The 17,365-nt window shown below is 36.1% G+C and overlaps 2 protein-coding genes across 4 annotated transcripts; one reads left to right on the top strand and one right to left on the bottom strand.

The window, feature by feature from the left end:
* The first annotated feature begins 7,140 nt into the window (after window positions 1-7,140).
* LOC112016239 (putative disease resistance protein RGA3) lies at window positions 7,141-17,353 on the top strand. 3 transcript variants are annotated; one of them, XM_065774962.1, is made up of 6 exons: window positions 7,141-10,157; window positions 10,374-10,564; window positions 15,623-15,819; window positions 16,375-16,534; window positions 16,707-16,843; window positions 17,187-17,353. In XM_065774962.1, exon 1 carries the CDS (start codon window positions 7,236-7,238, stop codon window positions 10,143-10,145), a length of 2,910 nt encoding a protein of 969 aa, XP_065631034.1. In that variant the 5' UTR covers window positions 7,141-7,235; the 3' UTR covers window positions 10,146-10,157; window positions 10,374-10,564; window positions 15,623-15,819; window positions 16,375-16,534; window positions 16,707-16,843; window positions 17,187-17,353. The 3 variants fall into 3 exon arrangements, with proteins under 3 accessions (XP_065631034.1, XP_065631035.1, XP_065631037.1); XM_065774963.1 differs by having other exon boundaries at window positions 16,650-16,843; XM_065774965.1 differs by lacking the exon at window positions 15,623-15,819.
* On the bottom strand, window positions 13,771-15,111 carry LOC112030149 (uncharacterized). The gene is made up of 2 exons (XM_024062835.1): window positions 14,335-15,111; window positions 13,771-14,205 (listed from the first exon to the last, which is right to left on the bottom strand). Exons 1-2 carry the CDS (start codon window positions 15,109-15,111, stop codon window positions 13,771-13,773), a joined length of 1,212 nt encoding a protein of 403 aa, XP_023918603.1.
* Window positions 17,354-17,365: the final 12 nt, after the last annotated feature.

Here is a 17,365-nt window from a genome sequence, read left to right as displayed (position 1 = left end):
CCGTACCGGAAGCTGTACCGGTTTGCCCAGCGGTATGGTATATTTCGGATACCGATTAATACCGGTGTACCGTTTCGAGTTTACCGCTATTTTTTATATTTTAAAATAAATAAATATATATATATATATATGTATGTGTGTGTATATATATTATAATAAATATAAAAGTTTACCATAAAACATTTCCTCAATTCAAAACTAATTATTCATAATTTTAGACTTTAATATCAATTAAAAGAAAAAAAAAACACACACAACATAAAAAATAGAAAGCTTAAAAGTTACCATTGCATACTAAGAAAACAAATAATACTAATAAATTAATGCAAATAAGTTACCATTCTACCCTAACAAAAATTCAAAAATTACAAAACTTAAAAAAAAAAAAAAAAAACTTTTTTCTGTACCGGCCGGTACGCCTGGTACCAGCCGGTATTGCCCGAAATTGGCCGGTATGGCCGGTACATGGCCGGTACGGCCGGTATTTAAACCGGTACGAAACGTTAATGTTTCGATACCGGTACGCAACCGGTACGGTACGTACCGGCCGGTACGGTATCGACTTCCTTGGTTTAGAGACCAAAATATACACACCATTGAAGAAGTAAATCCTGATTATTGTTGATACCATACCATCAAATGACAGTCTTGGTGTTTTGGGGGCTAATTTTGGCCTTCCGTATCAGCTTTGCTCTATTGAAATGGAGTGACATAAAAAATATAGAAGGAAACACTTGCCACCAGGAACAATGGGGTGGCCACTTTTTGGTGAGACTGTAGATTTTCTCAAATATGGACCGGATTTCATGAAGAAACAAAGTGCAAAGTTAGCTTTTTATTATGGATTTCTTATTATTATTATTATTATTATTATTATTATTATTATTATTATTATTATTATTATTATTAATTACGAGTGGAATATTACACCATGAACGGTTTTAGACCCCTTAAACCAACCAGATTAACTTAGTTAATTAGCCAAGTTATTACTTAGTCAAATTATGCAATTCTAGGTTATCACAAACATACAATCATATCAAAAGTATAAAGCAGCGGAATAAAAAATAACACAAGATATGATCACCTAGGAAAACCAAACCGGTAAAAAACCTGGAGAGGATTTGACCTAACTATCCTCGAGGTAAATTTGAATCCACTATGAAAGAATAGAAGTTCATACAAAAAGACTTACAAGCTCCCAGCTTGACTTTCTAATACTACCCACCTGTAGAACTTACTGACACGATCACGTGCAAACTCCGAATCCACGGACTCATTCTTTCTTGGATTCTCCAATTAGCTACAAGCACCCACGCTTATTATTCTTTAAGCTCCAATGGCAGCAACCGAGTTGATCATCAAGGTTTTGAAGTAATCTCTACCTAGAAAACCCTAAACTTTGTGTAAAGGAAAACTCCTCTAGATCTCACAAGAGATTTACATAAAACAGAAAAGTATGAGTAACAATATAACAGGAGCAACTCTAAAAACGTGACTAGGGTTTTTCTTTATATACCTAGGATAAAAACAAAAAACCCAAAACGTTTAATGAGTTAAGGCTAAGCTGGAATATTCTACAGAAAAACATTCTGCCCGAGATTCGATCGATTGAGCCAGGCCGAAATGCATCAATGCATTTGCAGCCTCTCGATTCCAACTTTACATGAAAGACCCAACTTTGAGCAAGCCTAAACAAGACTTAAACATATTGTTTTGATCATGGTTTACCAACATTACACATTAGAGTTCTAAATATATAAATTCCTAAATCTTTAGAACCTAACAAACTCCTCCTTTAGTAATCCGTGACAAAACACAAACTAAAGCTCAAAGTTTACAAGAGAAAGCCCTTTACATAAATAATGCTCATAAAAACTAAAATTCAATTCTAACTACTATCCATCAGTTGCAAGTGTAGACAACAGCTCAATTGAATCAACTTGTATATTCCTGAAACACTTAACAAATGCATGAACGCATGTGTGGCAGAAAATAGTAAATAAACAGGTATAACATTCTTATATGATTCACACAGAAACATATATTAATGAATAATCTCATAAATATAAAACAATAAAAAGTGAATCCAAAGACACAAGAATCGTGTATATATCATGTATATCAAAAAACAATGTAACTCCCCCTAACATGAATATCCCAAAAAAATGATACACAAAGTGAAGCACCTAGGTACAATCTAATATCTCCACTAGCTCCACTAGCTCCTCAAAGAAAAAAAAAAAAAAAAAAAAAAAAAAAAACTCTCCCCCTAACTACAAAACTCCTACAAAGTTTACTCCCCTTTTTTGTGATGGAATGCCAAAGGGCAATCACAATCTATCATCAANGTACCTTACCAACCTGACCCGAAAATATTGGGTATTACCATATTACCTAGTTCATCATGGGTAAATTGGGTTGAATTTTGTCCGAACCCAAAATTCGTGGGTCGGGTTTGGATATTACCCGAAGTCGATCCATACTATTAAAAACAAATCCCTAAAACAACCCGTTTTTGGCTTTCTCCCTTCAAGTTCTCTCTTCAGCCTCTCCACAGAACAATAAAGCAAAAAAATTCAAAGCATTAAGGAGAAGCAGGAAAAAAAAAAAAAAACCAAAGAAAATTCAAGTAGAAAGGAGGAGCATAACAAACCCAAAAATTATTTTCTCTAAAAAAAACCCAAGAAAATTCAAGTAGAACACTAATAAAAGTTAATATCTATTTCCCTTGCTCATCTCACCTGTGATGCTCCTTAGTGTATGTTGATTTACGTTGACACAGACAATCATTTTCATACCCATACAGATAGTAACATGCACTTAATACTTGTTTTACATATATTTTGCTTGACACATCACACACGACCACGAAATCACATGCTCATACAATCTGATCTCTTCACATTTACGTAATCTGAAAGAGAGAGGGTGGCTGGATAGAAATGTCTAGAAGTTGATGTGAGATACGGGGGTCGCCCAACCCAATTAGGTGAGGATCTAGACCCTACCTAATTTGTTAGGTCCAACCCAACATAGCTTTATGCTGAACCCAAAACTAAGTCCAGCCCACTCCTTTTGCATAGAAGCCCAGATTTCCAAACTTATCTCTTACACTCACAACACTCAACCCAAGTTAATTTCAAACTCCCTTAAGCCCAATCCGAATACAATTCCTAGATGAAAGCTCAATTAGTGTGAAAACACTAAAGTTTGTTCAGACTCCCAATTTTAAAATTACGGTTAGATTGCTTTTACTCTAACTTATCTAAGTTCGGAACAAGAGTAAATAAGCGCAATATACCAGTAATACTACTCTAAGTCATATGCAACCACAATAAGTAATAAAGGTAAAGCTTAAAGAGTAAGGAAGAGAGATGCAAACACAAGATAATATCGTGACGTTTTATTGAAGAGAAAACCTAAGAACTCAGTGAAAAACCTCTCAGCGATCCTCCAAGTCAAAATCGATCCATTATGAATAAGTTGGAGTACACGAATATATAAAAAAAAAAAAAAAAAAAAAAAAAAACCCCAAGCCTAATCTATCCAATGTACTTGAGCCCTCTACTTGGAGTCTTGTCTTCATTAGTTTTTTGGATCCCACAATTCAGCCCGATTGCATCCGCCACTCAATAGCTTCTTCCAATGCTTCCCAAAGGTACCAAAACTTCTCTTAACACTTAGAATGGGTGAGGTAAGTGTTTGGGCTAAGAACCTCTTAAGGATGTATAGATGGAGAGGTAGGAGTAGAGGAAAACCAAGAGAAAATGCGTAGATGATTGTGGGTATGACAATCTCTAACTCTCAAGTGTTTTGCTAGGGTTTTCTCTTTGAAAAGAAGTCCTTACAGTTTCATGGGTAATGAGGGTATATATAGTGTGGGTAAGGAATTTGGTAAAGCACTTTTTCATTTTGCCAAACTAAGAGTTTCGTGGGTACCTCACGAGATGGCCTTTCTCGCAAAGTACTTGCGAATTGGACAAGCTAGCATGATTCTTCAGCTTTTAGTCATGTGCTTCACATGTGGCCTTTTGCGAGTTGCTTTACTTGTGAGTTTCTCGTGAGCTAGTTGCGAACTGCGTTGATTCTTCTTTTGAAGCTGGATTATTTACCAATCTCTCACACTCATCCCTTACAAATAAACCCACATAAATACAGGGAAATGATTGAATGAATTACAACCAAATTTGGCACGGAATTAGAGCCAACAAAAGCTAGTTGGAAATCACAACTTTACACTAGAAAATCATGTTATTAACTATTTTTATTTTTATTTTTTATTCTTATAAAAAAAGCTATTAAAATAAACTAGGTTCAAGTCGGGTTTGGGTATCCATGGATAAAATATTTTGGTTGGGTTTGAGTATAACCGAGCCAAACTTGGTCATTGGCCATCCCTACCTATAAGATATAATTTCCTCCCTTCAAACGAAGTTTCGAGTCATACTCATAATTAAAGAGTATCTTTGTCTATATGAGGAAGAAAACTCGAAATGCACTAAATATCACATAAATAATAATGAGACGGATAACACGATTGACTCACTTTTAAAGTAGCTTCTAACGAGGACCAAAGTCCTCTAATCATGCCATATTTAAAAAAGAAAAGAAAAAGGAAAAGTAATACATGCTATGGGTACTTTAAAGTAGCTTCAAACGGTGACCAAAGTATTTTAGTCATGCCAAATATTTAAAAAAAGAAAAAAGAAAAAGAAAAGGTGATACATGCTATGGGTATTTTTAAAGTAGCTTCCAACAAGGACCAAAGTCCTTTAATCCTGCCAAATATTTAAAAAAAGAAAAAAAGGAAAAAGAAAAAGAAAAAGTAATACATGCTTTGGGTACTTTAAAGTAGCTTCCAACAGGGACCAAAGTCTTCTAATCATGCCAAATATAAAAAAAAGAAAAAGAAAAAGAAAAGGTAATTCATGCTATAGGTACTTTTAAAGTAGCTTCCAACGTAGACCATAGTCGACCAAATATTTAAAAAATGAAAAAAGAAAAAGAAAAAGTAATACATGCTTTGGGTACTAGTTACAAGTTTTATTATATACAACTTACCAATTATAAAAAGACAATTTAAATATTTATTTATGAGCTGATTGAAGCCCATAATCATATTTATTGTGACATAAATTTGTATGTTTGATGTGGTACAACTTGTAATACTTTTAGAGGGTGTTTAGTTTGTCATAATGTTACATTGCGTTATAATATTATGTTATTGTAATCTTACATTAATGTAATTTCAATACAAAAATACAATATTATATTATTTAGGAAGATGATGAGATTAAAATAATGTGATATATTTTGTAATTTTAAATTATGAAAATGTTAGAAAAAATAAAATAAAATAATCCAAAAATCTTAATGTCACATCATCATAATGTATATCATATTAATGGCACATCATAGTGAACCAAACACCCTCTTAACATTTTTTGCGAAAACATTATTAAAGCACTTTTTTGGCTGGCAATCAAGTCCATGGCCCTCGGCATAATGACATGTAAATAACAAATATATACTTATGCCATCTCCATCCTTATCTCTTTCTTGCATCGATTAAAAATAATAATAAAAAATAAAATAAAAACTCCTCAATGTCTCTTAGGATTCGTTTGGATACAATTTATTTTGCTGAGAACTGAAAAATACTATAGTAAAATAATTTTTAAATGTGTAAATAATGCCGTGGGACCTATTTTTAATGAAAAATTGTTGAAAAGTGAGGTTTGTGAGTCCCGTGAATAGTGTACGGGACCCATTAGTGTTGCTAAAAAGTTGCTGAAAAGTCAAATATTACAGCTAAAAAAAAAAAAAAAAAAGGGAAACGCAGACGCTGGACGCTCAAACGCGCAATCCAAACGCTGTCTTAATGAAAGAAATACGGGGACGCTCCTAATGGCTATACCAAGGCCACTTTCTTCTTTCTTACTCTTGCTTTCTAATATTTTTCTTCCTTTTCTTATGACTTCACTTGCTCCTCTTCCTTTTCTTCTCCTTCATCGATGCCATTATCATTATGGCATCCAAAGTTCTGCTTTACTCCAATTCAAGAATTCATTTTTACTTCTCCATGACAAATCAACTTCATTTCATTGTGATTTTTCTTAGAAGAATTTCATTTGTAATTCTATTTCATGGAATTCAATCATATGCCAAGATAGATTCCTGGATAAATGGTACAAATTGTTGTCCACGGAATAGGGTCACTTGTGATAAATGTGACCATCATGTCATTGCACTACAAAAAAAAAAAAAAAAATACAATATGCATAAAATAAATAAATTATAACTAGTTATGTATAGAAAATATTAAATTATATGTATAAATAATTTAAATAATATATAGATATACACACACATTTGGGACTAGGGTGAGAAAAACTTGTCCCTGTCCTATTATCTCTTTGGGGTGGAAAAAAATTGTGCAAGACATGATAGGTTAGGCGGGCAAGATGTTAATTCCAAGTTCCAACCCTAATCCAAGTGCACACTAAATGAAATAATTTGAAACTCAATTGGTTTTAAAAAAATACCATTGAATTTGCCTGGTGGCCTTCATATTAAATTTAAATTTTAAAATGTATTTTTTTTACATTTCCGTGAAAGAAAATTAATTTTTTCTTCTTACGGTCAGATACAGAAAAAAAAAAAAAAACACCAAATATGTTGTTTCCAAGTTAATTTCTCTATGTTCCACTTACACATATATTCCCTTTTTCTTTTATTACTTACTGAAGTATTTTGTTTCAGAGGCAATTTGCAACGGTCACTGTAATGACCAAAAGGCTTAGGTTTAAATTGAAATAGATTTAAAACTTTAGGGTTTAATTAGAATTTGTAAAACTATAAAGTTTAATTTGGAATATCCCTTAAAAGTGTAGAGTTGATTTATAATTACTTGCGAAAGTACACGGTTTAATATTGAACGTCATTCTTAATGTGGCAAGGGAGAGAGAATAAAAAAACGCTGATAAAGATATTTTAAAATGTATACTTTGCTTCAAAAAAAAAAAAAATGTATACTTTGCTTCATCAAAAAGAAAATGTATACTTTGCTTAGAAAATTTGTAAAACAATGTGCGCGTCAAATAATATCTTTGCCACTCCTGCCCAAAACTACTACGAAAGAAACCAGGAACATTCATAAGCGCACTCGCTAAACACTTTCTGTTTCTTTCTTGTGTTGTTCAATTCAACTTTACTTTCATTCTCCATTAGCTATGGCTGATACACTACTCATTGATCTCTTCAAGGAGGTGGGTTCAATCGTTTTTCAGGTTGCTAAGCAAGAGATCAACTTGCTAGTTGGCGTAGATGAAGAAGTCCAAAAGCTTCAAGGCAAGCTCGGAATGATCAAGGCAATGCTGGACGATGCTGACGAAAGACATGCTGTGAAGCAGCGTACTGAGAAGCTTTGGTTAGAGAAGCTCCAAAATCAGTACTATGAGATGGATGACATCTTGGACACATGGAACACTGCAAGGATCAGAGCAGAGATTGAGAAAGAAGAAGGAAAACCAGCTGATACTAACGCTCCTGTTGTTGTCAGGAAGAAGGTATGCTCCTTCGTCCCATCTCCATCATGTTGTTTTAACCTTCCTCTGCGCCATGACGTTGGTCACATGATAAGAAAACTGAATGAAAAGTTAGATATGATTGTCAAAGACAAAGCAACCTATGGCATAGACTTTAATAGGCAACCTGATGTAGTTGAGCGACCAACAACTACGTCCTTTGTGGATGTGTCCAATATAATTGGCCGTGATATCTATAGGGATGAACTACTAAGAAACCTATTAAGTGTGGGTAGTCTAGAAGAACGAAATTCTTATTGTGTCATCTCTTTAGTGGGTATGGGCGGTATTGGAAAAACAACTCTTGCCCAACTAGCCTACAATCATTCTGATGTGCAAGCCTATTTTTCAAAAAGAATGTGGGTTTGTGTTTCTGATCCATTCGATCAGTGCAAGGTTGCCAAAGCAATCATTAAAGAGGTTGACTCTAAACATGAACACCTTGATGATACTGAATTGCAAACTCTCTTGAGTAAAATTCATGGTTTGATTAAGGACGAGAAGTTCTTTCTTGTTTTGGATGATGTGTGGATTGAAGACTCCCAAAAATGGGAGCCGTTCAAATTTGCTCTCAAAAATGGTGTTCATGGCAGTAGAATTCTAGTAACCACACGTAAACAAAAAGTTGCGGAGATCATGGAGAGTGCCCCCACTATAAATTTGGAAGTATTGTCTAAAGAAGACTGCTGGTTGATTTTCAGTAAAATAGCATTTTCTAATGAGGAGCAACTTAAGTTTCTAGAAGATCTTGGTAGAAAATTAGCAATTAAGTGTAAAGGCTTACCACTGGCTGCAAAGGCTCTAGGTAGCCTCATGCAGAACAAGAGAAGTAGAGAACAATGGAATAAGATTTTGGATAGCAGTTTGTGGGAATTGGAAGATATTGAAAAAGGACTTTTGGCACCATTGTTTTTGAGTTATTATGAACTACCCTTAACAATGAGACGTTGTTTCTCATATTGTTCTGTCTTTGCAAAAGATTATTTCTTTCATAGAGATAAATTGGTCCTCCACTGGATGGCACAAGGGTATATTGAGTCAAAGACAAATATGGAGATGGAAGTCATAGCAGAAGAATACTTGGAAAAGTTAGCCATGCACTCTTTCTTCCAAGATTTCAAGAGAGATGAAGATAGTGATGGCCAGATAATAGGTTGCAAAATGCATGATATAGTGCATGACTTTGCTCAATTAATGACAAAAAATGAAACCTTTGAAACTGATGGTGATAAGGAGATAGATTGTCAAAGTGCTCTTCATTTACATTTAAAAATTTCAAAAGAAATGCAATTTCTTGAATCCATATATCGTGCAAAAAATCTACGCACTCTCTTTCTTCTTTCGGGTGAGAGGGATTATGAGTTTGAGATGCTCTTGTTGAACTCATTCCATCATTTTAAATGTTTACGAACGTTAATTTTGGATTGTCCAATTAAGAAACTTCCAGATGCAGTGAAAAATTTAATACATTTAAGGTGTCTTCGTATGTCTAAGAATGTTAAAATAGAAGAATTGCCTGAAACCTTTTGTAATCTATGTAATTTACAAACTTTGAATATCGAGAATGATCATTATTTCAAGAAATTACCACAGGAGACGAGAAAACTAATTAACTTAAGACATCTTATATTTCATGATGATTATTATTCGGGCAAAGTGGTATTTCCAAAAGGGATTGGGAAATTAATTGGTCTTAGAACATTAAGTACATTCAACATAAGTGATAAGGATGATAGAGAAGGATGTAAACTTGGAGAGTTAAAAAATTTGAATCAGCTTCGAGGGAATCTTATAATAAATGGGATGCAAAATGTGGTACATGTAGATGAGACTCAGAATGCACAATTGGAAGATAAAAAACATCTCCGTGGATTGGTGCTAACATTTGATACTGTAGATTACTTGCTTAGAAAGGAGAATGACGTAAAAGTATTGAATGCCTTAGAGCCACCACCAAACTTGCAATGTTTAAAAATTAGGGGCTACGCAGGCAACACAATTTATCCTAATTGGATGATGTCATGGACCACACTGAAAAAGCTTCAACTTATTTGCTGCGAAAATTTAGAGCATTTGCCTTTTTTGGGGCGGTTGCCATTCCTTGAAGTATTAGCGATAGTGTTGCTTTATAATGTGAAGAAGGTGGGAGATGAATTTCTGGGAATAGAAGATTCTAAAAACAAGAAAGACTACGACATTGTATTCCCAAACCTGAAATCTCTCGAATTTTTCCGTTTGGTCAACTGGGAAGAATGGATTGGGATGGGAGGAACGGGAGAAGAAGAAGAAGAAAACGATAATGGTATTGTTAAAAATCCGATAATAATAAAAATAATGCCACGTCTTCAGTCCTTGAAAATTTCTCTTTGCCACAAACTAAAGTCTCTACCAAACTACTTGCTTACTGCTCCATCATTGAAGAAATTAGAGATTCATGACTCACAGCTTGTCGAAGAACGTTACCAAAGAGGGACCAGAAAGAACTGGCACGAGATTTCTCACATCTCTAACATCAGACTGGGCGGGGTGTATGTGCAAAGAGACGGTGAACCCTAGTTTGATTCAAAGGTAACTCTGCTTCCTTTCTTCTTCTTCCTTTGTTTTATTTTTTCATTCCAAATATATCAATTAAAATATAAATATATGGATTAAATTTTATATTTCTTGTTAATTTTTTAGTTTAATATTATATGGGTCGCTATGGGTTTTGTTGGTTTTCGGTATTTTAAACTAAATCTAACAGAACTCGTTACTCATATGCTTTTCTTTTGGACATGCATGTAGTTTGATGGTGATCAACACAATGAATCGGGAATCAGTGACAAAGATGATGTTGGGGCTGGCTCGGCTGAGTGTGTGGTGGATGAATGAGTGGAAATTGGACAATGATGAGGGTCCGGAGACCTGTGAAGTAGACAAATAATAAGAGCAAGGTATTGAAGTGGACAAGATTTTTAAAGACCACAAAGGAGGAGGTAAGTAATAATTATATAGTCGTTCAGCAAAAATGAAAAATGAAAACTAATAATGATGTAGCTGTTAAAAACTTAAAACTATAGTAACTGTTTATTGATTGGTTTTATTGAATTTTTGTGTGTGCGTGTGTGATCATGCTTTAGCCTCAAGTAAAATTTTTTTGAATGAATGATGGTGAGAGAGAAGAAGGATATCAAGCCTCTGTTGTAAATTACATACACACTCCCACCAAACATCTTATCTTCTATGCCTACTATTTGCAAATCTAAAATACATTTTCTTCTTTCTAAGTATTCATAAACTGATTTTTTTTTTTTAATAAATTTTGGACATGACCCTTTTGGTCTAATATGTTATTGGTTATAAATAAGAATGTTTTGATTTTTGGGCATGTAATTCCACATTAACTAGTAACCAGTAAGTTTTTTTTTTTGAGAATCCACATCATAAGACTTTTATTCAACCAAGGCTATTAAATCAACTTGAAGTACATCTGCAATCTCTAGTGGTATATCTTCCATCCAGACTTGTAATGAAGAAAAAGAAAGTGCCCGTCTCGCAATGGAGTGAGCTACACTATTACAATGCCTCCTTACATGAGAAAAAGAAATCATGGGGAACTGAGAGGCTAGGTAATGTATATCATTGACAATATGACCAAACTGTGCAAGGCTGTGGGAGTTTGACTTCAAAGCGTTCATGAGGATCAGTGAATCACCCTCCAAAACTCCCTTATTGAGGCCAGTTTCCAAAGCCAGCTCCAAAGCCCGCCGAGCTGCCAAGGCCTCAACTTCAATGGCTGTACTAGGAAGTGGGATTCGTTGTGCCAAGGAGACCATCACCTGTCCCTTGCTATCTCTAATCACCACCCCTAAACCCGCCTGGTTTTCATCCTTGAAAAGTGCCCCGTCAAAGTTAATCTTGTACTGTTGGTGCGCTGGGGGCTGCCATTGTGTTGGGGGTTGACCTGTAGATGTCGTTGCTGCAGAATTATGCAGGAAGAAATTCTGTAATCTGGTTTGAGCTTGCTGCATCAGATTTGGGAGATTTTCTCCTCTTTTCCCTACCTTGATATCGTTCCTTCTCTTCCATATAGCCCAAACAACCATAGCAAACAGGTCCGGGTCTCTGTTCTCTGCCAAAATGTAGCCCATGAGATCAACAAAACTTGTCACTTGCCGTAGACTGCACTGGTTCCAAGCTTGCTTTGAGAGCCAAATTTCCTCCAGTTTCGGACAGAGGTAGAGAGCATGAATGGTGTCTTCTTTTTGCATTTTACACTGGTCACAGCAGTCATCAGTTAACACCTTTCTTTTAACTAGGTTCTGCTTCGTGGGGAGTGAGTTTTTGACAGCTCTCCAAACTAAATTCTTCACTTTGCTTGGCACTTTGAGACTCCATATCCCTTTCCACAGTGGCTTGAGCATCAAAGGATTAGACTGACCCGGTTGTTGATTCTGAAATTCTGTCTGCAGAAATCGATAACCCGACTTGACTGTGTAGACTCCATTTGCACTGTGAGGCCAAATTAATTCATCCGGTTGCGTAATGAGGCAAAGGGGAATGCTTTTCACCATTGTTGCTTCAAAATCCAGCAAGATTTCATCAATTACCTCTGACTTCCAGCATCTTCGTTCCTCATCAATCAAGCTTTGGACTTTTGCTTCAGCCAAACCACCTACCCGTGGAGATAAAGTAGCTGCTGAAAATTTTTGTGGCAGCCACCTGTTCCCCCAAATATGTACTGACTTCCCATCTCCAATTCTCCAAATAGCTCCCCGTTTAATCACATCTCTCCCTTTAATAATACTCTTCCAAGCATAGGATGCCGAGCTTGGACAAGAGGCCTCCATGATTGAACAATTTGGAAAAAATCTCGCTTTAAAAATCCGGTAAAATAGTGAGGATTTATCATGTAGGAGTCTCCAAGTTTGTTTAGCAAGCAAAGCATCATTAAAACGGGATAAATCCTTGAAGCCCATCCCTCGCTCCTTTGGCTTACATAACTCTTCCCACCTTACCCAATGCACCTTTCGACTATCTCCTCGCTGCCCCCAAAAGAATCTTCTAATGAGAGCTTCTATGTCATAGCAAAGAGTAATTGGTAATTTGAAACATGACATAGTATAGGTAGGTAATGCTTGAGCCACCGCTTTAATTAAAATCTCTCTTCCCGCTTGTGATAGAAGCTTTCCTTCCCAACCTTGAAGCTTTTTCCAGACTCTTTGCTTAATGTTGTCAAAGCTGTCCTTCTTTTTTCTCCCAATAAAACTTGGTAATCCCAGATACTTCTCATATTGCTTGACCATGGGTACTCCAAGGGCTGCTTGAATTGAAACTTGCATTTGCTGGGAAGTGGACTTACTAAAAAATAGAGTAGTTTTATCTCTATTTATTTGTTGCCCCGATGCTTGCTCATAAGTGGCTAGGATCTCCAAAAGCTTCTCACATTCATTAATTTTAGCCCTGCAAAAAATAAGACTGTCATCTGCAAAAAGAAGATGTGTTAGCTTTGGTGCACTTCGACAGATAGAGACACCCCTTATATCACCATTCTCCTCAGCTTTTCTCAACAAACCACGGAAACCTTCCGTGCATAATAAGAACAAGTAAGGAGACAAAGGGTCTCCTTGGCGCAGCCCCCTCGAGGGTGTGATGTGACCATGTGGTTCTCCATTAATCAATACAGAATACGTAGCCTGTGAAATACATTGCATCATCAGATTTACCCAGGTGTCTCCAAAACCCATCTGCTTCATCAATTTCTCCATATACATCCACTCCACCCTATCATACGCCTTGCTCATGTCTAGTTTAAGTGCCATATACCCCGTCTCCCCCGAACTGTGGTTTCTCATATAATGGAGGGTTTCGAAAGCCACCATAATATTGTCGGAAATCAATCTGTCCTTCACAAAAGCACTTTGTTGTTCTGACACTATGTGGGGAAGAATCTTCTTCAATTTGTTAGCCAACACTTTTGAAAAAATTCTATACAATACATTACTGAGACTTATAGGGCGATATTGTGAAATATATTCAGGACTATGAACTTTAGGGATTAAAGTTATAAATGAATGACACAAAGATGGAGGGAGATTACCCGAATTTAGGAAATAAAGAATATCATCAACCACATCGTTTCCCACCAAAGACCAATATTGTTGGTAAAAAATTGGTGGCATTCCATCCGGTCCAGGTGATTTCACGGAGCCATCTGCTTAAGAGCTGTCTCAACCTCTTCTTTTTGAAACTCAGCCATCAAGTCATTGTTCATCTCATCTGTTACTACCTGAGGTATTTGTGCCAAAATCTCATCAAAATTGTCCGGGATTTGGGAAGTGAAAAGAGCTTGATAAAACTCCAAAACAATCTCTTTCACTCGGCTAGGATTAGTGCACCATTGACCATCATTATCATACAGCCCTTTGATGTAATTCTTCCTTCTCCGTTGTGATGCTTTGCTATGAAAAAACTTCGTATTCCTATCCCCATCTTTTAGCCATTGCACCTTAGCCCGTTGCCTCCACATTTGTGCCTCTTTATCAAGAAGTTCATTTATTTCTTTCTCCAATTTCCTCATCAAACTCACCAAACCCCCACTGCATGCCACCCTCTCGGCCTGGACTAATTGTTTCCTCTTTTGTTCCAACTCCCGTTTCACATTTCTAAAACAATTCTTACTCCATTTGGTTAGCCTTTTCCCACACTTTTCAATTTTTTTTATCACCTTTTCACCCCTTGGATCATCTCCTACCTGCTACCATACCGCCTCAATTGTTGCCTCACACCCCGAATCACTCATCCACATCTGCTCAAAACGAAAAGGCCTCTGTTGCTTGCAGTCCATTCCGTCCGGCTTAATGAGCAAGGGCTTATGATCTGAAGTGGTAACATCAAGATGCTGAACTTGTGTATCCGGGAACAAAGAAAACCATTCATTGGTTGCCACCGCCCTATCCAATCTCTCCCAAACTGTGAAGTTATCATAATGCTTATGCCACGTAAACTTGGATCCCACAAAACCAAGGTCCATAAAACCACACTCATCCAATATGTCTCTAAAAGCTTGCATTTGACTATGAGGCCGAGTTCTACCGCCTAATTTTTCTGATTGCTTTGTAACTTCATTAAAATCTCCCGCACATAGCCAAGGAGCTTGACTTCGTGTTTTCAAATTTCTCAGACGTGCCCAGGCTTCATGTCTGAGTTGTGTATCCGGTTCTCCATAAAAACCAGTGAATCTCCACTCCCCGTCCTTGTTTTTGCAAATTGTGACATCAATATGGTTCTTTGAGAAAGTCTCTATGGTTAAATCAATCTCCTCTTTCCAGTACATCACTAAACCCCCTAATTTATTTCTCCTAGGTGCAATAAATCTATGCTTAAACTTCAAACGATCTTGAATAAGAATTAGCCTAGCTTCATCCGTCCATGTTTTGGCTAAAAACACAACGGAGGGATCTTTTGCCCACACTAAGTCTGCGAGCTGATTCTCTGTACGTTGGTTCCCAAGCCCCCGACAGTTCCAACATAAAAGACTCATTGGTTCTGGCGGGGCTGGGAACCAGCCTCTGCCAATATCTCTTTGTCACCTTTGCCAACCCGAGAAACAGTTTTCTTTTTTTTCTGTAACTCCGGCTGACCCCCTGTAGGATGAACACTCCTCTTTGAACCCACTGCATCTTCCATAATAACATCCGTACCTGTGGAATACCTCACTTGACGCTTCCAGGTAGCTGCATTCACTGTGTTGATGTTTGAAACATCAGATAGAACAGTTAAAGGTGCACGGGTACTGCCTGATGGTGTTGCACGTGCTTGAGTGGCCTTCATGAGCATCTCGTTAATTGTCATTGACTCCACAATATTTTCCTTACCCGTGGGAGAGTTTGATTTGGGCTGAGAATCTGTAAGTGTTATGCCTATATTTGATTCTTCTTATTCATTTATGGCTTAATATGACATATCAATATGGATCTTGTGGATTTCATTGATTTTGGATATTTGGACTAATCTGACATAACTCACTATATGCTGTTCTTTTGGGCATGTAGTTGGTGGATGACAAAAATTGAGGACCTGGTTTTTTGAGTAATCACCGTGAGAGAGAAGAGGACTTTAAAAGTCTCTTTTGTGGATGTTTGAGGGTGGCTTTGGCTCTCTCTCTCTTTTGCTTCATTTCTTCACTCTTTCTTCTGAATCAAAACAAATAAACCCTCCCTCCTACCATCTCCATTGTAACACTATTCAGGTATTTGATCTGATCCTAATTTCAAGTCCATGTTTTTATCACACCCAGCATATTACTTGATCGTGGTGGTGAAGTGAAATTAAATGGTGGAAGAGCTTGGCATAAAGATGATCTTCATATCTTAATGACAACGTCAAGTCCCTAAAATACTGTTTCTGTTGTAGTTAAAAATATATAAGTGATTGAATCTTAAACTCATTCAAACATGATGAATTTTTGAAACTTAATAGTTGTCAATTCAATTTTTTAATGAAAATGTTGTACAGTTGAAGTGAATGTTGGTTATTTTTGAATTAATCTCTTGTTTTTGTGATTTTGTTGGTAAAACAAAGTGCTTTTTTTCACATATTAATGAACAAAATGATTATCCCAAATCTGTTTAATAAAACAATCCTATCACAGTTTCTTTGTGCCTAACTGCAATGAACTTATGATATTGTCTATAACACCTAGCTAAAATTTATCACATAATGCCCTGCTAGTTTATAAAATCTTTAACACTACATGGGAATGATATATTGGTGTTTTTGACTAGAGTAGATTTTGAACTTGTAGGGAAGGTTTTGATGGAGTATGGGAGTGGGATTTGCCCATTACAAGCCAGCCCTGTATTGAGCAGCAAGCAGACTGTTTGACCTAGTCCAAAAAGGTTAAGAAAAGATGTGTTGGCCAAGGATGAAGCAGAAAGTCAGAAACCTCTTTGGCTATTAATAACGTAACATTTTCTTTTTTCTCTTTGTCTTTAGCTAGTAACAATGATAGTTTGAGACTCAAAGCTAAGGTTTTATTAGATTAACCTAAACTTATATACTCTTAATTTGTGAGAATAGGTCTTGACTACTTGTGTACAACTCCATTATTGAAAGAATTGATTATTGATGATTCAGAACTTCTCATAAAAATTTTCCGAAGAGGAACCAGAGAGAACTGGCACAAGATTTCTCACATCCCCGACATCAAATTGGATTGGAAGTATGTGCAAAGAGATGGTGAACCCCAGTTTCATTCAGACAGTCATTCAGAGGTAACTCTCCTTCCTTTCTTCTTCTTCTTTTATTTTGTTTTATTTTTGCATTGCAAAATATCAATTAAATATAAATATATGGATTGGATTGTAGAAAAAGCCTGGAAGATAGTTTACTCCAACCCTCCTCCACTCAATGCCAATTTCTACGCATGCATTTTTTTATTATTAAATATATCGATTTAATATATAAATATATGGGTTTTGATTAAATTTTATGTTTCCTGTTTATTTTTTGTTTTTATATTATATGGGTTGTTGTGGGTTTTGTTGAATTTGGTATTTTAAACTAAATCTAACTTAATTGATAACTCATATGCTTTTTATTTGGACATGCATGTAGATGGATGATGATCAACACAATGAATTTGGATCAGAAATTAGCGAGGAAGGTGATGTACAAGAAATCAATGACAAAGATGATGTGGTTGAAGTGGACAAGAATCATGAGGAAGATGGGGTTGACTTGACTGAGTGTGTGGCGGATGAACAAGTGGAAGTAGACATTGATGAGGGATAACC

The sequence above is a fragment of the Quercus suber genome, unplaced genomic scaffold (assembly GCF_002906115.3).
Source record: "Quercus suber isolate HL8 unplaced genomic scaffold, Cork oak 2.0 scaffold_102, whole genome shotgun sequence".
NCBI lineage: Eukaryota > Viridiplantae > Streptophyta > Magnoliopsida > Fagales > Fagaceae > Quercus > Quercus suber.
Note: the sequence above shows the minus strand (reverse complement) of the source record. Positions and strands in the feature narration are given on the sequence as shown.

Bases quoted from the DNA above. Each gene is read 5' to 3' on its own strand.
- LOC112030149 (XM_024062835.1), bottom strand. From the start codon at position 15,111: ATGAGTCTTTTATGTTGGAACTGTCGGGGGCTTGGGAACCAACGTACA. The intron at 14,206-14,334 runs GTATGGTAGCAG...TTGGAACAAAAG, and splicing joins GTGAGGCAACAATTGAGGCG to AGGAAACAATTAGTCCAGGC.
- LOC112016239 (XM_065774965.1), top strand. From the start codon at position 7,236: ATGGCTGATACACTACTCATTGATCTCTTCAAGGAGGTGGGTTCAATC.